Source organism: Vombatus ursinus, unplaced genomic scaffold (genome assembly GCF_900497805.2).
Source record: "Vombatus ursinus unplaced genomic scaffold, bare-nosed wombat genome assembly UNPS02014859.1, whole genome shotgun sequence".
NCBI classification, from domain to species: Eukaryota; Metazoa; Chordata; class Mammalia; order Diprotodontia; family Vombatidae; genus Vombatus; species Vombatus ursinus.
The window spans coordinates 2,349,495-2,372,501 of record NW_020954637.1 but is presented as its reverse complement, the minus strand read 5'-3'; the positions used below and the strand labels follow the sequence as shown (position 1 = coordinate 2,372,501).

Sequence of the window (23,007 nt, the reverse complement as noted above, 5' to 3'; positions counted from 1 at the left end):
ATGAAACATGCTGTTCATCTCCAAAGAGAGAGAGAGACAGACAGACAGACAGACAGACAGACTTAGTGCAGATTGAATCATGTATATTTTTTCTTTATCTTGTTTCTTTTTTGGGGGGGGGGGGGGACATGGCTAGTGGAGACATTTGTTTTGCATGACTTCATATTTGTCATGTGTTTTATATTTCTTGTCTTCTCAAGGGATAGGGGAGGGAAAGAATTTGGAACTGAAAATAAAATTGAATCTAAAAAAATAATCCAAAGGCTTTTTCTCAGTCCTCGTTCTTGACTTCTTTGCATCATTTGACATTATTGACTACCTCTTCTTTCTAGACAACTCTGTATTGTTTTTTTGGGGTGGTGTTGGGGAGACACTACTCATTTCTGGTTCTCCTCTTATCTAATTACTCTTAATCCTCCTTATCCCACCCTTATTTATGAAATATACCAAAGGACTCTGGTCCTGGGCCCTCTTCTCTCTCTCTGCTTTGTTTTAATGATCTCATCGGTTCCCATGTCAGTTTTATGCCTTATGACTTAGATCTACATGTTCAGTCCCTCTCTGTCCTGAATTTCAGTCCCATCTCATCAGTTTGGATATCTACAATTGGATATCCCTCCAGCATCTCAAATGTACAATGTCCAAAACAGAATCCATTTATCTTCTCCTCCCTCAAGTCTTCCTTTCTAAATGACCTATTTCTGTTGAATGTGCCACCATCTTTCTAGTCATCTCAATTCTTCCATCTCCCCTGCCCTTCACATCTGATCAGTTGACAAAGTCTTTAATTCTGCCTCCACAATATCTTGCATCTATGTCACTGTATCCTACACACTGGTGGCCTAATTTGGGCCTTCACCTAGACTGTTAAAGTTGCTTCCTGTTTTGTTTCCCTTCTGTTCTCTCTCTTCTCCAGTTCATGCAGCTGCCAAATTGGTTTTTCTAAAGCCTAGATTTGACCTTGCCTGACCCTTGCTCAAGAGATTCCAGTGGCTCCTTCTTGCCTCTGGGATGAAAAACAAACTCATAGGATCATAGATTTAGACCTGGAAGTGACCTTAGAGACCATTGAGTCTAATCATTTTACAGATCTGGAAACTGAAGCACAGAGTGATTAAATGATTTTCCCAAGGTCACACATCTAGAAAGTGCCTGAGGCAAGATTTACACCCACTTGTACCTTACTACACCAGCTCTTCGTAATATGCCTCCAGCTTCTCACTCCGGAAGCCAGCTAACCCGGCCTGCTTCCCTGTGCCCCATGTGTGAGATACCTCCCTCTTGTTACCCTTAACCAGACATTAGAGTAGGTCTTGGAATGCGCTCCTTTCTCCCATCCCAGACCCTTATCTTCTTCAGGGCTTCTTAAACTTTTTCCACTCAAGACCACTTCAGCACTTCTTAAACTGTGGGTTGTGACCCCATATAGGACCTTGCTACGTTTTTGCTCAGCTCTCCTTCCCCTTATAGGAAGCCAATTCTGATCCTCTTCCCCCATTGGCTAGTGCCTTCCCCCTAGAAATAATGGTATAGATCTTATATTTAATTTTCTATCTTTGTGTTTTCTCCTTATGGAATTTAAATTCCTTGAAGCTGGGTATTATTTCATTTTTGTCTGTATATCTCAAGCACCTAATGTAGTGCCTGGCACATAATAGACTGGGCAGCTAGGTGGTGCAATGGATAGAGCACCGGGCCTGGAGTCAGGAAGACTCATCTTCCTGAATTCAAATCTGGCCTTGGACAAGTCATTTAACCCTGTTTGCCTCAGTTTCCTTATCTGTAAAAAGAGCTGGGGAAGGAAATGGCAAACCGCTCAAAGTATCTTTGCTAAAAAACAAAACAAAACAAACAAACAAAAAAACCAAAAGGGATCATGAAGAGTCAGATTCAAATGAAATGACTGAACAATAACAACAAAAACAACATAGTAAACACTTAAAAAGTATTTATTGAATTAAATTTTAGGTACATAGGGACTTTTGTTATGATAGAATTTGACTAATACTGTCTGATCTCAGTTTTATAGGTTCAAGTATATATTAAAGCAAAGACTTGAAAGTATCTTATAATATTCTAGAAGGCAAAGGAATACCCAGGATTTAAAGTGTGCTGCTCTTTGTGTTTTCCTGCAAGAGTTTACGGAGCCATTAGTACAAGACAAGCTGGAATTTCCCTATTCGAGTTAGCCATCCCTACACCAAAGCTCTGAATAGCTTTTTAACGTCTCCATTTCTTATAGCACCTTCAGGTGGTGTTCTGGGAGAGAGCTTTCTCTTTTGGTTAAGAATTGCAAAAAATAAACACTCTTAACTTGTTTCTCTTACCAGCCACTATTAAAGTCAGAAGGGATTAAGTTAGCCTGGGGAGTGCAGATTTGCTCTCATAGTGGAATTGATTACCTACGCTTCACATGAATGTTAGTTTTGGAAACCTTACTGTCTTGTACCTTTTTTTTTTTTTTTTTTTTTTGGCCTTATCCTTCAGTATTTACTTCTGTAGAACCTCTGCCCTCTAGTGAGAGTCTGAGACTAGAAGCACAGGTACTCAGAGGTCACATATTCTTTGACTCAGAGAGCCCCTTGTTGGCTACACATTTCAGTGACCAAAAAAGAGGTTCCACGTACACCAGGATACTGACAGCCACACTTTTTGTGATTTCAGAGAACTGGAAACAAAGTGAATGTGCATTGATTGGGGAATGATTAAGCAAATTGTGGTACATGAATGTAACAATATCACTGTGTGGTAAGAAACAAACAAACATGTTAAATGCAGAGAAGTATGGGAAGACTTACTTGAACCAGCGAAAATCAAAGAAAGCAGAACCAGGAAAAGAACAGAACCAGGGACTGCAACAAAATAAGTAGGAAGAGCAACAACAACAAAACAATGAAAATTGAATGTTGCAAAATTATAATGACCAACCGTGGACCCAAGGAAAAGATGAGAAGGCTCTTTCTCCTGCCCTTTTACAGAAGCTGGGAGGGAACTCCATGGCAGCAGAACATCGCAAATACCAGTTCTCAGGCTTTTTTTATGCGTTGACTGGTTTTGCTGAACTCTTCGTTATAAGTCATGGTTCTCCGGGAAGTGGAGCAAGAGCAATTAAAATATATTTGAAGAGAAGCTTGCTCACTCTGCCTTCGTGGGAGGAGTTATAGTCAATGTCCCGCGGACAGCAAACAACTGCTTTGAAGCTTTATCAGAGCTGGTTAGTAAAGTCAAGCTTGTCCAAGCTGATTTCCTCTATATTGCTATTGTGGCTAGCTGGTATAAAATTAGAACAAAGGCATGTGCCAATGAGTGCAAAAGAGAGTGTGTCTGAATTCACCAAATTTACCTTTTTGCATGCAGTATGCAGATAAATTGAACTTTTGGTAAGTTATTCATTTTTTTTTAAGTGAGGCAATCAGGGTTAAGTGACTTGCCCAAGGTCACACAGCCAGTACGTGTCAAGTATTTGGTCTGAATCTGGATTTGACCTCAGGTCCTCCTGACTTCACGCCCCGTGCTCTATCCACTGCGCCACCTAGCTGCCCCTGGTAAATTATTTTTTAAATGATACCTTTTGTTTACACCATCTTGATTTCCATGAAATTCTGAAAATTTTTTACTTATGAAGTCAGTATGAATACTTGATAAATACATACTTCATGTCTTACTTAAAGCCTTATCTTTGTTTCTTGGGAGACATCTAGATATCTAGCTTAGTGAAGTTGGTTTATTTGGTTTGATTTAATTTAATTGTTTAATTTTTTGTCAAAATAGAGGCTAAAACAAATGATGAGCTAATATTTTTAGTAAATATACTATCCTGGGATTTCAGTTTTCTTTTTTGCATGATACAGTGGGAAGAACACTGAATCTAAGAGACAAACCTGGGTTTGGGGCCTTGCTTTGTTATAAACTAGCTATGAGATCTTTTTGTATGTGCTTTCTCATGTTTAAAATGAGGCTGCTCATCTCTTCCCCAACTCACAGAGTTGTGAGGATCGAATGAAATAATTATTATATGTGAAAATGCTATGAAAATAGGAAACTGATCCATACAAAATGGTTATTGGTAAGAAACTGACACAAATAAAAGGCAGGAATAAAGTAAATCAGGAGTTTTATACAGAAGATTCAGTCCTGAGTTCTTTTTGTTCATGCTATTCCTTGTGCCTAGAGTACATGTTTCACTACTTCTTCCCCTTCTCCTAATCTCCCTCTATTGAAATCCTGTTTATTCTTTTTTAAGGCCCAGCTCAATACAATCTTCTTCATGAAACGTGGCGCAGCTGTGGGGGGGAGGGTGTGAGAAGAGAGAGAAAGAGAGGGAGGGAAGGAGGAAATGCTCTAGTTTTGGAGTCAGAAGACTAGCATTCAGATTACCTCCTGCCATTACCTGTGTGACCACCCCTTTCTGGGCCTTAGTTTTCCTCCCTCTGAAAGAGAGAGTTAGAGTCAGTGATCTCTTGACCCTTGGATCCTGTGATCAGATGTTCCCCTGATCAGTAGCCTGTGCTTGGCACTCAGATTGTGCTGCTCTTACTATTTTGTTTTGGGGTCCTAGCCACCTTTCAATGTCATTCTCTCCTACATTTGAGTACTTTGAGGACTGGTGGTTATGATGGTTTGCTTTCTCTTTCCACTGATGCCATTCAGTTTGGTTCAGCAATTATTTCTTCACTCCCTATTATATGCATGGTACTTTTACCTTTTTTGATACTCCCAGCATTCAACACAGTGCCTGGTACTGGTAGGCATTTGATAAATATGTTAGATGCTGTGCATACAAAATCAAAACAGTGCCTGCCCTCAAGGGGCTTGGGGGTTAGGAGCGAGATGATATACTATGTGCACCAGTAAGTGTATACGTGAGAATTTGAGGTGGGAGAAATTACTCACAAGTTGAAGGGGAACAGGAAAGACTTCCTATAAAAGGTGGCATCTGCGATGAGCCTCAAACAAAGCCAGGGATTCTAAGAGGGGGTGGTGAGGAAGGAGGGTATTTCAGACTTGGGTGCAGCCTGTGTAAAGGCAGGTAGGTGAGGGATGGAATTCGGAGACTGAAAAGAGGCCACTTTGGCTGAAATGTAGAATATGGGAAGGAGATTTAGGGGAACCTTTTGATGCTATGAGTGAGGAGTTCATACTAGAGGCAAGAGGCAGCCTCTGAAGATTTGTCGTTGGGGAGTATTCTAGTCAGATCTGTGCAGATCTTAGCCCTTCTGTCTCCATCCTGCAGTCTTTATTTCCTCCTAAAGTAAGAGTTGACATCCATATAGTGCTTCAACATTGACATTTTACATTCATTTGATTCCTCCACAGCAACTCTGAGAGGTAGGCAGTACAGATAATAAGGTCAGCATTTTAAAGAGGAAGAAATTGAGATTCATAGAAGTTAAATAACTTGCTCTTCGTTACACAGACTAAGAGGTGAGACTTGGACCCAAGACTCTCCTGATTCCTATCTACTATAGCATTCAGTTTTTTCTAAAATCTATTCTTTGCAGAATATAGTCAGTTCATCTTTCTAAAATACTACTTTTATAGGATTGTGATTTAGAGCTGAAAGGAACTCATGGGATCATCTAATGCAATCTTCTCCTTTTACAGATGAAGAAACTTGAGACCCAGAGAATTAAGGTGATTTACTCAAGGTCCCACAGATAGTGGCAGAGCCATTATTTGAACCAAGATCTTCTGACTCTGCATCACACTGCCTCATTTAATTTCATTTACTCTGTTCAAGAAAACTTAACAGAAATGTTCTGTAAATTTGTAATTCAATGAATTTGAATTGAGTACCTATTCCAAGTGCCTACTGTAAGCAGTTTGTTTTAGCTGTTAGAACTGTTAGCGAGGTATTGAAAGTTTCAACCTCTGACGAGGCATCAAGAAAATTTGGAAGTATGGGTTGGCCTGTTTGATTTTCTTTCTGCAAAAAGGGGAATTTTGCTGTATTAAAAGTTTACAAGGGTGCTGATAGGGACTGGATCTGTGATTTCATTGATATAGAGAATTCTCTAGAAAAGGAAAATTTCTTCTGCTGATGCAGATCTGCACCTTCTCAGCACCTTAAAGTCTTTGAGAGTTGTCTAGAGGAGTGGTCAGCAAATTCTGGCTGCCTGTCTTTTGTCCCACTATGTGAGCTCAGGGTGGTTTTTACATTTCAAAGTGTAATAAAACTTCATTTAAAAATGTAAAAACCATTCTTAGCTTGGTCAGCACAAAAACAGATGGAAGGCTGGATTTGACCCACAGTCTCTAGTTTGCTGATTCCTAGTACTGTGTGGTTAAATGACCTGACCAGACTCACACGGCCAGTATTATGTCAGAGGCAGGGCTTGAATCCAGCCTTTTGTACTTCCAAGGCCAACTCTGTAATAATTATACACATGCTGCCTCTGTAAGATATTTCACAAAAATCTTGAAGCTCTTTAATGTTTCTCCAGAAGCAATCCAGCATTTCTATCTAAATGCTAAAATGGTAGGGTTATAGATGTAGTTGACATCACCCATCCTAATTCAGGGTGGTTCTGTCCATTTGAAAATAAGAGGGTTTGGCCAGATTGGTTGGTCAATACATGTAACCTGTTGTTAAAATGAGCACATAGCAAATTTCCACTGTGACTAGGGTTCCTGATTAGATTCGGGGAACTATAGATCAGTAAGTCTTAATTTCATGCCTACTGTAGTACTTGGATGGTTTCTCCAATGACTGTGAGCTCTTTTTTGTCTTTGTATTCCCAGTGCTTAGGAAAGTGCTTGGCATATAATCGCTTAATAAAGGTTTATCGATTGAGTGATAATTTGGTGCAAATACTCCCTCTATAAACATAAAGCATTCCTCTGTACCTTCTAGTTCTCTTTCTTACCTACTAAGTTGAAGGAAATCTGTGTCTATATATTTATGCTGTTATAGTCCAGGAGATATTGATCCGTGATGCTCCCAGAGGAAGACATCCCAAGATGCTGGGCCTTCTCAGGAAGAAGATGGGGGACCAAGCAGATAACATCGCCCTTATGTAAAACCCTGGTGCTGGCACTCCTTAAGTGCTCTGCCTGGTCGAAGCAATGCTTTGAAATACTAGATCTGTAAGTCTAGAATGGGACAACTAAAATAACCATGGAGGCTGAAGAACAGACAAAAAGACTAAGTGTTCTTTCTGGAGTAAGGAAGACGGAGGGGACATGATTGAAGTCCATAATGATGTGTGCACATATTGGGTGAACATAGACTACTTTCAAGTGTAATGTAATAGAATTAAGTGGCCCACTTGAAGCTCAAGAGGATTTCATGACAAAAGGGCATCTTCTACACAGCACATGATAATGTTTAAAAATTTTCCTCGAGGTGATAGCAAAGTGAACATGTAAATAGATTACTAAAGCATTTACAGACATTCATGAATGATGGCTCTAACAGGTTAGTAAGAGAAAGCTAGAAATTTCGGTGGCCTTCCCCTTAAGCTTTGCTGTTCGACATCATGGGTGGACAACCATTTGTGCCTACGATACGTTCTTTCATGCCATTGTCAGAAAACTCTAGGTGAGTTGGACTATAAGTCAGACAGATGTGTTATAACCTATGTTCTTAGCAGAGGTGACAAGTGAATAGCGATATTTAGGTAAACTTTTACAGCACTGTGTATTCAAGGGGGGAAAAAAAACAAGAAAAAGTGGTGAATGAAGGTAGACCAGCTGCTTGATATTCCTAAAATATAAATGTAATCAGTCATAACCCTTACTCAGAAATCATCAGTGGTTCTCTACTGCCTCTAGGATAAAATACAAACCCTTTAGAATGACATTTAAAGCCCTCACAGTCTGGCTTCTGTGTGCCTTTTCTGTCTTTTATATTCCTCTCTTTCATGTACTTTGTATCCTAGTAAAACTGACCCACCAGCTGTTCACCATACATGACCCTATATCTCCTCCCTCCTTTCCCTTGCATAAGTAGTCCCCCATGTCTGGAATGGGCTTCTTCCTCACTTATACCTAATAGAATCCCTAGCTTCTTTAAAAGCACAGTTCAGTCTTTGCTGACGCCCAGTTATTTGCATTCTTCTTCCTGGAATTACTTTGTATTTACTACTAACTTGTGTATTCCCCTCCCCCCTTAGAATGTAAGCTCCTTGGGGGCAAAGACAAATTATTTTTTGTCTTTGTATTCCTAGAGCCTAGCATAGTGCCTTACACATAGTAGACTCTTATTAATAAAAATTACCTGTTGTATTAAATTGAATGGAAACTTTAAATTTAAAAAGTAGAAATGCAAAGATACATACAGTAATAAACTTGCTTATGTTCTCTTGTTTTATTTTTCACCATTCTCATGTTATATGATCTGTTATTCTGTTTTATTTCTTCTCTTTATTTAAAGAAAATTGTGGTGTTCCATTTCTGCCTTTACTTCCTTTATCCCTGCAATCTCATGTCTATTGCGTTCTTTATCTTCCCAGAAGACTTGAATGGTTTTTTTTTTTACGATCATGGCATTATTGCTATTCTGCTTTAATCAGAGGACAGGATTCCTCCACAGCCTTTTAAACTTAGGGTTTTGTTACTCTTCAGAACCAGAATTGAAACTTCTTGCCTTATTTCCTCTTCCTTTAAACTTTTATTTGTTCACCCCCTACTTCATGGCAGCTAAATCAGGAGTAACATACTCCTGTTACTCTTGAGTACCACTGACCCACAGAGGAAAAAAAAAATTAGCACAGGACCACATGCTAACAAAGTAAAAAGAAACATCAGTACATTTGGGAGTTAAAATTTGGGATAGGTGCTTGGGAGAATGATGTAAAATTTCACTCATCCACTTTTTAAGTTGACAGGGATCATAAAATTTTAAAATGTTATGATTAATACCAGAAAATAGACTTTATTTTTCCCTTATAGCTAGTTAAAGAAGAAGAAAAAAAGAATCAGGGAAAGGCTTAGAGATATAGGGAAAGAAAAGGTAGAAAAAGAAAAAAGATGGGGAGAAACTGATCTGCCTGCTAGCCTGAGAGAGATCTGTGAAATTTGGGAAACTATCCAAAACCTTTGGACCTGTAGCAGCTGCCCAACCTTGGTTTTCTAAGATATAAGTGCTACCTCATTTCAAGGGTTTGGGAGCTCTGTGTAGAATGTTACTGCTTTAAGTATGTCAAATGTTAAATTTTTATTGTTTTAATTGGTCTCTAATAGGAACTAAAGAGAACTAACGGCAGAAATAAAACTCTAAGAATAAGTAGTTTAGCACTTTCCTGTGAATTAATTTCACTTAATATTTAAATCAGGTGTGTTATATAGGCACTGTATTTTAAAGATGAATTTATAGCTTTGTCTGTGTGAGATGTTTCCAGTTACTAAATAACTTCATGCTCTTTTCAAGTGCCACAGTGACAAGTCTTTGAGACAGATTTTTGGTGCATTTCACTGCTGTGTGCAAAGTTGTATTTGCTTGGGAATTATATGGTCATAGAACCTAGAAGTCCTTAGGGCAGGAATGTACACAAATCATTTTGTAAGTAAAATCTCTCATTTTTAAAGACTTGAGAATATACTGCCCTTTTTTTTGCACCTTGTTCTCATGTCACTGTCATGAAATTCTTGTATCTAATTTAAGATCTCGTTGTTGCAGCTTTAGCCATTTCTTTTTATTTTATCATCACCGAAGAGCAAACAGTTAGTCATCATCTTCTCTATAAATCCTTTCCTCTCCCTAAGGATGAAATTGTCTCCTTGAAGCTTTGAGACTCAAGTGGATTCTATGATTGAACTTTATAGGTCCTGTAGGGCCTTAGATTTCTAAATCTACTTGATGTACAGGAGGTTCTGTTTAATATTGAGTAGTCAATTCTGCTTCCAGCTTGGAACGTTTCTTTTTAATTAAACCATGTCAAATAAAACAACTAACATTTGGATCACTTGAGTGGTGCTTCTCTGATTTTCAGACATTACACTTAGTTCTTTCAGTGTTACTCAGAGGGATAGAAGCTTAAAAACATCTCTTTTTGGGGTGATAGATTCTGGTGTTAATTAAATAGTCTACCCTCACTTTTTGATTGATCTTCTTAGGCATGCTTGACCCATCTCTTGAAGTTCCTTGTTCTGCTTAGTCATCAGGCCAAACTCTCATCAAGACTTGTTTGCATAGACTGGTGCGTGTTTCTACAGGATATTAGTGCTTGTCCCCACACTGGATGAGATCAGACTTCTACCTGCAGTTTTCTGGCACGTTTTCTGCTGCTGGGTGTGTTCTAAAGCATGGCAAGGCAGTATTGACACACTTGTAGCATCAGATTTTTTGGTCTGAATGTCTTATGCCCCATGGCCTCTGCTTTGAGTCATTTTGAAGAGAAGGGGAGAATCTTTTAGTCTTTTGCAGAATATTTTATACTGAATCTTTTTAGATAGTTTCATGAATTCTTGAGTTGACTGCTTCGTTTGCAATGTAGGTCCCTAGAGCCCAGATTAACACCCATTCTTTTAGTCTTTCAATGGGGTCTTAAAAGAAATTCATCTCCTCTCCTACCCCCATATCCTCTGTCTGTTAAATGAGACCGATTTACAAGTACTTGGCAATCAGAAATACTGTGTACTTTGTACTCCTGCCTTTCCACCAAGAACCTGATGTGTAAAGTTGCCATTACATGGATCAGAATTTGGAAGACTACAGTGGGATGCCCTGGACCATGATTCCAGAAGAAGGAGCTCGCTGAATACGGGTTTACTAGTTGGTGATGAACTCCTGAATCACCAGCTACTAGGCCTTTATGTCCAGATATGAATCTGATTTATGGAGTAAGGTCCCTGAGTTCTCCTCTTTCCTTCCACAGGGCAAGCAGGAGGACTTCACGACGACAATTCTGGAGGGTATGGAGACGGCCAAGCATCAGGTGAGGGTGGCATTTGATGCTTGCCACTTTGTAGCAAGAGCCGCCAAGTCAGGGATTGATGCTTGCAGGTGTTTATGGCTGTGGGTACTCAGATCTTAGCGAAAGGTACGAGAGAAGCATAATGACCTACAAAGCAGGATGGGGGTCACTTAGAATTACAGGAAAAAAGATAGGGTAGCTCAGGCAGAAGAAGTCCTCAGGCCGATCTCTCAACCCTCCACTGTTCTTCATTGTTTTGAGGAGATTTTGGTTCTTCCCAGAACCTTTCCAGTAATGTTGAATATTGCATTAAACTCACATATTTAGGCGTCCTGGGACCTTTAAAAATAACAACAATGAAAACAAAAACTCCACAAGCAGGAAAAATTGCAGGTTTGGAAATCCTTTACTTATGAGAGAGGTAGTCCGGTGTTTGGTTAGAGGATTAATTATGAAGCGTAGACTAATGACATCTCATTTTAATTGGATGTTCATTTCGCGGCATTAGGTACCCATGCTAAATAAGTATCACATGACAAACGATTTGCATTGTCTAAACATTTGCTTCTTGCTTGCTTAAAAATGGCTTCCAAAACTCAACCAGTAATTCTCCTCTTCCTTTCAGACCAAAGCAGTTTGAGAGCCCTACTACCAGGGGAAAGTAGAGGCTTTAATTAAAATGTTTCCCCAAGGTGCCAGATCCATGAGCCTACAACCCAGAACAATTAGCCTTTGCTGCATTGTCCTATCCAAGTAGCATCTCTAAAGTTTGTCCTTTCTTTCCTTAAGCATTTTATGTATTCCAGTCCCTGTGCATATTTGATACTTCTACAGAATTTAGATTATTTAAATTTTCAGAGCTTGTCATTTGCCAACTATTCATTTTGCTTTCAGATTGTTTATTAAATTTTATTGCATTTAAATAATTTGTGGGAGTTGATGTTTTATTCTCTTGGATCAAAGATAAGCACATTCAAGGGATCTGTGATTTTGTTGGTGTGGGTCCTCCCTCCACTGGCACAGATGACAGCCTTCTACAGCTCAGTAGGTGGTCTTCAAGAATTAACTCTGCTGGAAAAATTCATCACCTTGTAGCCAGCCTGGTGATGTGCTTCTCTGAACTTAGCTGGGCTGGTCCTTGGACATCAGGCACATCGTCTGTCATCATGCCAGTACTCACAGCTTTCCTCGGATGGCAGGACTTGCCCAAGCTTACGCTCTGTTGCCTCAGCGTCTGAGAAGCACAGGCTACCTCCATGCTGTGATGAGGCATCAGAGGGTGACTCTGTGACAGAGGGAGAACAGAGAAAAAGGCTCCAAAATAATGACAATTAGCACATGCTCGCTCTAGAATGTTGACTTGGCCTTCAACTTCTTCATAGACTATCCCAAAGCTCTGAAGGTTGATAGTCATCTAAGTTCTTGATTTTATCTTGTAGAAGTTAAAATACCCTTTCATAAAGTCTGCATTGATGGCAAGTAGATCCTCCAGAATCATTAGTATTGAAAAGGTTTTAAATGGAATCTTCTTTGTGATGTTGGGAATCAGTAATGGTCCTTTGGGTCACCATCTTGAAAAGAAAATTAATAGCTATTTCATTAATGAATATCTGCAATTTATAAAAAGTCAAGCAAACCATAAGGTAACTTAGGAAGACTAATGAATTTGGTGCTACCATTCCACTAGCATGAAAACGTGAGTTTTCAGGTTTTCACTTTAAGGAAGTGGTTGCTTTGAGTCATCCACGATTCTTATCTTGTCTCCCTTGTGATCAAAGGCATGCGTTTGTACAATGGCTATCCATTGTGGAAGGCACTGCTGCCAATAGCCATGAGTTTTCTTCTACGTGAAACTAACCAGTACTTGTGGATATCCAAGAAGCTCAGACCATCATCTCTCATTAACACCCTGATCTTAACCAGTTGAGCTCACTAGGTGGCCCAGAATATTGTTCAAAATGGCGCTTGTAAATGAGCATCAAGTTATATAAATCATAGAATCATTGCATTTAGGGCAAGAAGAACAAATGATTTTTGATACAACCCCTTGTTTTTAGGCAAGTTAATGACATCCCCATTTTACAATTGAGGCAACTGAGGCTTAGAGAGAGCTCTGATTTTAAGGACTTATCCAAGGTCACACAACTAATAATGCTGTTAGGTCCCAAGTCTTCTACCTTCTAGTGCAGAGATTCTCCTAAGTCATTGAAAAGCACAAATTATGTTTGGCCTAAATCAGAAAAATTCCAATACATATGAATAGCGTGATTTAAAAAAAATTTTTTTTTTGGCCATTCTAATGACTAACGTGGTCTGCTTTTAGGCATATTTAAGTAAATGTCCTTCAGTACTTGAATGGTTAAAATAGATAAGTTCAGATTTTTAATGCCACTGATGAGCTTGAAATCTGTCTACAGTCTTATATCGACTTTTATGTTTTCACCAAGGAGGACAAGACTGCATTGCTTGTTTTTTCTTACTGCCTGTTGACTAAAGATACTCCCTACCGACAGCTCATCATACGCCAGAAGGACAGGAGATTTGAAGGAGTGGCAGGACCCATTTCTTTACACCTGTGTCTTTAGTTCAGCTACCTGCAAAAGCCATAATTATGCCTCTCAGTGTTTGATTACTTTTCCTACTTGGAGTAGGTAGGAACTAGACAGTGAACGGGGCTTCATTTTCATGGGCTGAACCTAACAGGGCTAGCTCTTTCCAACATGGGATTGGGAAGAGCAAGGAGCAGTTGTTAGGCTTCATGTTTTTGTTAGGCATCATTATTTTGCTTAAAATGTTGTAAATTCCTAGAATGCCAGATTTCATGTTCAAATGTAAGTATAAAACCTATTTCAGAGCCAGGTGATATTACTTTAAGAAAATCTTTGCCACTGCTTAGCTGTGGTAGAATGTTAGGTCTGGAAGGGACATCTAGTCGGGCCCCCTTATTTTTAGTGGGGCACAGTGGGCAGAGCACTGGACTGGGAGTCAGGAAGACCAGAGATCAGGTCTAGCCTCCGACATTTAGCTGCTCTGTGATACCTGGCAAGTCGTTGACCTCTCTCAGCCTCAGTTTCCTCACAGGGTTGTTGTGAGGATCAAATGAGACACCATGTATAGCACTTTTCAAATCTTAAGGTGCTATTAAACACTAATTATTTTTATGATTACGATTATCATCATCTTAAAGGCTTATCCCTTAGAAAGCCTTTAATAAAGCATAAATGAGTTAGATTGTCTGAAATGGTATATATTACCTCACTTTCAAGATATATTGCAGAAGGATAGGTTAGATTTCTAGTCACTTGATCTGGTTTCTAGGTTACATTTTTATTCTTTAATTGCTGTTTGCTTTTCTACAAACCAAATTACAGGAAATGAATGCCTGAACAGTGGTTTGTTAAGGTAATTTTGCATTTTGACGATCAGTATTGCAGTGTTTAAAATGACAGTTCATTTGCAGAGCATTAGTATGTGCTCATTTAGGTGCTGTGTAGAATGATAAAAATACACAAGAATTTTGTTGCAACTGATTTGTATCTTCTTCAAACCATCTTTAATAAATGTCCTTTATTAAAGATATTTTGAAAGTAATTTATGGCTAGGAACTAGTTGTAATTAATAAATGGTGTGTTTTGTTTTGTTTTTTTAAGGGATCACCATTTGTTTTTCTATTATTCAGCCAGTCATAAGCATTTATTAAGCGCTTACTATGTCAGGTATTATGCTAATAAGAAGCACCAGGGGGTACAGAGAAAGGCAAAACATAGTTCATGCCTTCCAAAAGTTCACATTCTAATGATTGACTCAGTTATGTGGTATATTTCACAAATATATTGACAGTTAAGAGACCTATTAAATTATATCTGGTCTGTTTTCCTGGGATGTTATCTGAGTGTTTTATTCCGTTACTTTCTAGTACTGAAGCTGTATAACTTTTATTTTTGAAGAATTTTGGTTTTAGTAAGGATATTCCTCCTTTGATGTATTCAGCCTTTCTTCTCCTTTCTTTAATTTCAATTTAATTTTCCATGTTATTCTTATTTTAAAAGTATCTCTCTAATTTGTACAGCTAGCTTTACTATTCTTTTAGATTCATATTTCCATTCTTACCTTAAGGAATGACCCTCTCTGTGCTCAGTCTTCCTATGGTTAATCATTTAGACTGGTTGGGCCTTTGGTGGTGTCCAATTTAGTAATATGGCACCCAAATGGAAACCCGTAGTCCGAGAGGTCTCTGACCAGTGCTGTGAAAAGGGGTCCTGTTTCCTTGACTCCAAAATATAGGGTATTTCTGATTATGCATCTTTGCTTGCATCTTGTCCTCACATTGCTTAATTAGGTTTGCTTGGCCTCTTTGTATCTTGATTGTTTCACATTGAATGTCTGTGTTGAATCCCCATGCGCTTCTCCCATGTCCCCAAGGTATTTTATTGGCATGTGTCCCGGCTAAATCTCTTCCTCTATTATTCTTCTCCCCCTAAACTTGCTTGCTCCGTTTGAAACAGTGTTGCTTCTGCTCCTTGATGTTCGCATCTCAGCTTTTGTTGACTTTGAAAGATCGAAATATGTCTAGTTTCACTTCATAGCCTCTTGTTTCAATGTCCTGTTTTGTTACCTGTACGTAATTGCTTTAATGTCACTTTGCCTTTTGGCTAAGATTAAGTATATTCTTTAAAAATGTCATATTTTTTAAAAAACCCTTAAATCATTCTTAACTTTTATGTCAAATTATAGTTTCAGCTTGCTTAAATTATGCAAGCATCTTCATGAAATGTTTTCCTTGAACCTCTAGCTTATAGTTTATAGTAGAAGAGTATTAGTATTTTGGCTAGAAAGAGTAAATTCCTTGTTGTTGTTTTTTTCTTCTGCTCTCTATATTGTAATACTCTGCATAACTTCTCACTCCCTGCCAGGATTGAGTTGTATGGGAGCTGACAGCTGGCTCCTAGAATGCTCTTTGTGTCCCACATTGGAAACTAACTTATCAGAAGGCATGCAATATTATAGCTGCTTATGTTTTCACTACAGATTCTTTACCTGTTCTCTCCTCCTGAGTTAGTGTACCTTCTCTTTTTTCTGGTCCTTTCTCTTTGGAGTTTGCTTTTTACTGGCAATGTTTCTGACATCAAGAAGAAAATTACTTGATCTAATGTTATAAATTTGGTTTAGAACCCATAGGCCTTGGTTCCCCCCCTCTTTAGAGACAACTATTATAACCCTATCCCACCTTATTATATAGCTTATAAAGTATTAATCAAGAGAGTATATCTAAATATTTGTGTAATCTCAATTATATGTAAATAAATCTTAAAACAAAGCTACATTTATAAGAAACTCTTAAGTTCTAAAGATAGAAAGATAGATTTTAAAAGTTAAAGGAAGCCATGTTGACCTTGTCAGAGAGGTTTATTGAATTCCTTACCAAGAGAAGGGGCTTGAGAAGTAACCATTGTCTTCTAGCATTGTGTGCCTTTGCATGTTTTCTAGAACTCTGTTGCTCTGTTTGCTAGGTGTGGAGGGTGCAGCTTTCCAGAGCAGACTCCCTCATGATCGGATGACATCACAAGAAGCTGCCTGCTTCCCTGATATTATTAGTGGGCCACAGCAAACCCAGAAGGTTTTTCTGTTCATCAGGAACCGCACAGTAAGTTCTGAGATTTTTAATTAGAAGAGGGTAGAGGGTATGTTTTTATCCCTTTAGTAGCGAGGTTCAGGGGAAGAGAAGTAACATTTGGAACTTTTCCTGACTTGATATTGGTTTAAAATTAGTCTTAAGTATTACCTTGTATAGTCCCACATTTAATGTCTTAGAATCCTAGTATTTACTACTGGGAGGAACGTTAGAGAACATCTCTTCGTATCCTCTCATTTTATAGATGAGAAAACTGAGACTTAGAGTGACTTCCTCAGAGTCTTCTGGGAAAGTATTTCTAATAGGCCTTTATCAATGTCCAGAATCCACTATTATAGGCAGCCAGTCTATCCAAGGCTACAGTAGGGTGGTGAGTCACCGAATAATTATTTCATGTGGTAGCTTCATCTTTATGGTATGTATACCAGGATGCCAATTTAGAATCTCTTAAGTGACTTATGTCAGCAAAGAGATTACCTTTAACCCCTAATTTATCTATTAAATGTAAAAGCTTGCTGTCCTTTGTGGCCTAATTCAGAACAGAAAGTAGTTGGGGTGTGGGTGATCTACTTCCTTGTTTCTTTCCTTTTCCTCAAATCCTCCACACTAGCAATAAAAAACTGGAATTCTCCACTTCTTGGCATATTTGGGGAAAATCTTCTTTGTATTTTAAATTGAAAATCAAAAGAATGTTATAAATAGGGGTTAGATATACTTGAAACACTATAGGTATTTACTGGGACCTTAACCATAAGTCATAACTTGTTTCTACAAACTTGGAGAGAAAGTCTGGCATAACGAATAGTGTTGACATAGGAAAGAAGACAACCTAGGTTCATGGGTCATCTCTTGACATTTAAATAGCTGCATTATCATGGAATTAGTTAACCTTAGTGAGTTTTAGACAACTCATTATGATGATTAATTACAGATATTTTTGGAAATTTATTTCCTAGACTTGCAACATCTTTTTAAAACAATTTTACTGATGAATTTTTGTGCATTTCTTGGTAGTTGTTAAACATTTTGTATATGTACAATTCAACAGAATTTATAGTGTAGCCTCTGATAAAGACTACATAGGACAATGTCAGATGCTTCGATTCCAGCAGCTCATTTTGAGCCACTTGCTTTTGGCCAAAACTTTGCCTATCCTACCACTGACCTTTTGGCCCAGCTCTTGGATTCATTTTGTCCCCTCTCTATAAGTGCTTCAACCCTAGCTCGGATTCTGCCTTTGGTCTCACTTAGCTGTTTCCTCAGACCCAAATTACCTTATGTAACTTTAAAATTTGCAAATATGCTCGAGGAGCATAGGTGAAACAAATAATACTAGAGCAAGTTACTTTACTTTTGACTTTCAATTTCCATGTGTATAAAATGTGGATAATAATTATACTTAACCTACTTTGTAGGTTTTTATGTAGAAAATGATATAGAAATGTGAGCTAGCCTTCTTGTTAATATTTAAATATTATTACATGTTTTAAAATAGGAAGAGTAATATTATGAGATGAATACTCTTAGACCTTAGTTACCTCTATAAGATTTTGAGAGCAGATAAACCTGTTCACATACGTTTTCCCTGGGAATTCAAGATCTATGCCAAAGTATCTCTGCATGATAGGACACTTATTAGAAGTACAAAGGCCTTTTTGTTGGATAATAGTCCTAATCTACTTACATAGGTAACAGAAGGGCTTCCACAGCTAAAGTCCTAAATTAAGATAAAGGGATTTAAAGGGTAGGTGTTTATGGTATGTTTATTGCTTTATCATGAAAATTCTATTGTATTATTTTAAATGCAGTTGCAGTTGTGGTTGGACAATCCAAAAATTCAATTGACATTTGAAGCTACTCTCCAGCAGTTAGAAGCACCTTATAACAGTAAGTAGGCTAATTTGCATAAATATGTATTATTGTTGCAACTTGTTGGGTTCTGTTGAAAGCTACTGTTTCCACTTCAGAATGACTGTATATCAGATATACATTTATTATTTTAGGAGACAGTTATCCATCAAGGTGGACTTGGGACAATCATTTTTTTCTATTTTTAATTTTTTTTCCCCCTCAAAGGAATTAAAATCCATTTGATCACAGGGAAGAGGTTGTACCATCTCTGTAACTAACATCTCTGGGACCCTCTTAGAAAGAAAGTCTTCTTTGACTGTCCTTGGAATTAGGATTCCCACTTTGAGAATACCAAGAAAATTCCAGACATTTTGATTTTTGCTGTTTTGTTTACATTTTTCTGCTTCTGTTTTGGAGTATTTTGTTTAATATTTACTTTCTTTGTGATATGTATATATGTACACACACACATAAAACAAAGAACCCAAGAACCTTTCAAAATGAAGTCAGTATTTTATATTACTTGGCTCCTATAGCTAAGTGCTATAGGCTAACATTTTTAGATGTTATGAACAGTGTAAGCAATAATTGGAATTTGGCTTTAGAATTTTTAGTGGATTTTCTAATGGAACATTCATTTAATTAAAGGCCTTATTTACCATATTGTATGTGCTTGAAGACATCTTGAAACAGGTACCTGCGTGAAGGCAATGTTGAAAATTCCAGATTCAGGAGTGGTATTTGGAGAAAAGTGCTTTTAAGCATTCATAAAACATTACTTTTATGAAGAACAACAATAATCCTCTATAGACAACATTGAACAAGATGGTGGTGAATATAAAAGTATAAATATATATTGATTGAAACATACACTGTCAGACATGATCAATGTGCCTGTTTTGCTGCAAGAAACAGTTGCAGGGGGAGGATGGTGGTATTAGGAAATGGAAACTATGGTATTTTTTTGTTTTGTTTTGGGGGGGAGACTAGGCAATAGGGTTAAGTGACTTACCCAGGGTCACACAGCTAGTTAAGTGTTATGTGTTTGGGTCTGGATTTGAACTCAGATCCTCCTGACTTCAGGGCCAGTGCTCTACCCACTGCACCACCTAGCTGCCCCTGAAACGGTTTTTTTTTTAAGCTTGTGCTTTTTGGAAAATAGTAGTGCTGTTGGACCTTTATAGAAGGCAAAGTCCAAGAAAGGAACTAGTAATAATACTCATGGCCTCAGGTGTCTATGCATAATAAGCAAAACGAATTAGAGGTTCAAGGAGGCAAATTTGACTTCAAGCGTATCAGTAACAGTTGGCGGGATGAGGCCTGTGCTTGGAATATGGTTCTAGAAGGGTATAATGTAAACACAAGAAACTGGATAGGTAAAAAGGACTTCCACAAAGTCTTACCCCAGTGTCATCTAATGATGGGAGATGACCCTGGGTATTCAAAGATTGTGCCTGAAGAATATAAGCCCTGACAGGTTCTTCCATGCTGTTAAAGGCTCTGAGTGTGGTACCAGCAACAAATTGCTTTCTGAGGATCAGCCAAGCAAAGTAAAAAGAAGCATCTCACTAGTGTGCAAACCATTTGAGAATGACTTTTTTGGTCTTGGAAACACATGAAAGAGTATTGTCCTTCGATTTTATGCACCCCTTTCTGCTTCTAGCAGAGCGGTAGAAAAGAGGACAGAGAATATGAAAAATTACAGTTTTTAGATCTTGTATCAATTTTCTGTTTTTTAAATATGAGTTCCTTGTCCTGTGACCGAGTAAACACAAACTGAGGAACTAAATCATAACAATCTTAATGTTCTTGCAGCAAAATGGAAGAGTGGCTTATGGGTTCTTATTGAAATAGGAAAAAAAAAACTGGTTTTAGCATGTCCAGGGGCACAAGAAACATTATTCTGTGGGACTTTTGGCCATCTCACTTGCAGTATTAATGGTAAACATTTGCAAGAGGACTACCATCAAGATATTGGCAGCTTATGTGCCAGTTATCTGTTGCAAAGGATAAGTAAGTGGGGAAATTCTGTGAGGAATTCAGTAAAACTCTCCTAACTAAATTAATGTATATTTTAATATTTTGTGACTTCAGTACAATGGTAGGCATAGGGAAGAATAGCAGAAGATATGGTAGAATACATAGTTTAATTATAAAAATACAAGAGAGGCCAAAAAATTTGAAGAGAGCATCTGTATATCAGGAATAGCTTCATTGGGGAAAAAAAGGGTTGGTAGGCATTGGTAACCCTGGTGGTAGACATGGCAAGCACCAAATCATCTGAGGGGGGAAGTTGCTTGTCTGTACCAGTGTGGGTGCCATTTCTGATTCAGCTATCTGACTTAGTACATCAGACCACCAGTTTGTCAAAACAAAGATTAACATCAGGATGAAACTGGAAGAAAGAATAAAAATAAGAAGATACAGCAGATAATTGAGGCAACTCCAAAATGGGACCTCTTTATACAAGCTGGAGATGCCAAAAAATGGCAGATAACTCAAAGAACAGACACTGACACAGGCTGTTAAATGTCCTAAGGAAACTGTAAATCAGTCACCACAGCAAAGAGACTGAAAGAGCCTAGAAATAACCTCAGCCAGAAATACTCTTGATCTGCAGGGTAGGTAGAAATGGCAGCCAAGAGCCAACACTTATTTGGACTGTAAATTACTGTGTAAACTGTATGGAAGGGGAGATGGTAGAGGCTTATCAGCAACATCACCCCATGAAATAGCCTGAGAAGTAGAGGGAAAAGACAGGTTTGTGGAAAATTTTGTGAGAGGCCCAATTAAATAGAATCATTCCAAGGGAGTTTAAGGATGAAACTTGAAAGAAGACAGCAAAGGTGAAAAATGGAAGAGATCTGTAATGATTGTAACAAACTCAAATGATGTTAAAAAAAAAAAAACTTTTCAAACCATAAATTACAGGGTAGCCGCTGCTATTATCAGTCCTGGATAAAGAAGTAAAAGTGATACTAAAGAAAAGGAGGATGAGAAAAGCATCTGAACTAAAGCAAGTACATACTCCAAAAGATGGACAAAAGAATAGTACTACCAGTTCACGTGCATAATTTCCAGTCTCTACAAACTTATCAATTATATCCACAAATATTGAAAGAATTCTTGATGAAGGACTGGGAAGGAATAGACAAGCTGCTGTACAAATGCTATTGTTCTTAAAGTTTAATTTTATTATTTTTTCCAATTAAGTTGAGGCCCAGAGAGGTTTAGTGAATTGTCCAAAGTTATACAGGGTATCAGAGTTGGGATTTGAATCTAAGTCTCCTGATTCCAAATCTAGAGTACTTTTCAATGGAATATTACCATGAATATTTGAAGAACATCTGCACATGATAAGATCACAGATTCATTGAAGGAAAAAGAGGTGGGTAGAGCAGCATTTTATAATGCTTATATAGGGAAATCCAGGAATAAGGAAGAAAAAGAGCTTCTGAGTAAAAATCAAAGGAGGCAGCAACAGAAGAAATATGGTCCACAAACTATCTGAACATAAAAAGGAAATCACATTTATAAGAAATAGATCATGAGCTTAGAACAAAGGAATGATATAGTAGCAATGGGGGGTTTTAGTTGTCCAGACGTAATCTGAAGCTCTCTCACACTGTTTCTGTCTGTCTCCTCTCCCGCCCCTTCTTCTCTCATCTCCCCCCTCTCCCTACAACAGAGTAGCTAACATTTTCTTCATTTCCTTCAATGATTAATTTATTCTTCAAAAGGTAGAACAAAAAAAAAGGATAAGTTTTATTTTTAATCTCCTCATTAATAGAAACTGGTTACTGGGATAGAAATGATGGGCATTGAAGGGCAGTGACCACTTCAATGTAGAATTTATGATAAAGAACTCCAGACATGGTCTGATCTGAGAGAGAGCAGACATGACAAGATAACTTAGCATCCTGTGGTCTAGAATTCTCCATGGGAAGTCAACCCAAGAAGGGTAGAGAGCTCTTAAGAAGAAAATCCTGACATTGTAGAAGAAAAGAGGAAATCGTCTGAAGAGATTGATATGGACGAACAGAGAACTCAGTAACTGAGATGTTAAAAAGAAACAAGGACAGAGAACAAAGGATGAATATAAAGGCTTGGCATAGCCCTACAAAAAATGTGAAAGGACTAAAGCCCAGAATAAGCCAAGACTGGTGAGGAGATCTGAAGAGCAACAAAAAAAGGCTTTTGAAGTTATATTGTAGAAAGGAGGATCAGAGAAGTGAAGTGACTACTGCCCGAGGTGGAAGGGACGATAACTAATATCAGAGAGAAAGAACTGCTCAGTGCCTACTTGGCTTCTTTTCTTTACTAGAGGAGACCCGATAGGTAAATCACTTTGCAAACTTTAAACATAAGTGTTATCATCATCGTTGTCATCATTATTGCCAAGGAGAATAATCATTGAACTGGAAGGGATGAACACCGATGGGTAAATAGAGAATTCATGCCCAAGATAACGAAATAAGAGAGCTGCCCTTGCAGAATTCAGTTATCCAAGCTCAGATGAACTACATACTTTCCAGAGCAGTGAAAGAACTTGTAGCTTGGGTTGTTTAGCTATGGACAGTGATCTTTAAAAGACTGTGGAGAATTAGAGGTATGGCGGATTGGAAGAGAGGGGCAAATTCTCAGTTTTCAGAAGGGAGAAGAAAATGG

The 23,007-nt window shown here is 38.1% G+C and overlaps 1 protein-coding gene across 2 annotated transcripts in view; it reads left to right on the top strand.

Moving 5' to 3' along the window:
- KDM1A (lysine demethylase 1A) overlaps nt 1-23,007 on the top strand; it is a 74,145-nt gene that overhangs the window by 9,479 nt on the left and 41,659 nt on the right. Inside the window, exons 2-4 of one of the 2 annotated variants that reach the window (XM_027841421.1) lie at nt 10,818-10,877; nt 16,367-16,500; nt 18,297-18,375. In XM_027841421.1, coding sequence (XP_027697222.1) covers nt 10,818-10,877; nt 16,367-16,500; nt 18,297-18,375 — 273 coding nt within the window. The remainder of the gene's footprint in view (nt 1-10,817; nt 10,878-16,366; nt 16,501-18,296; nt 18,376-23,007) is intronic. The other variant, XM_027841423.1, reaches the window with a different exon arrangement.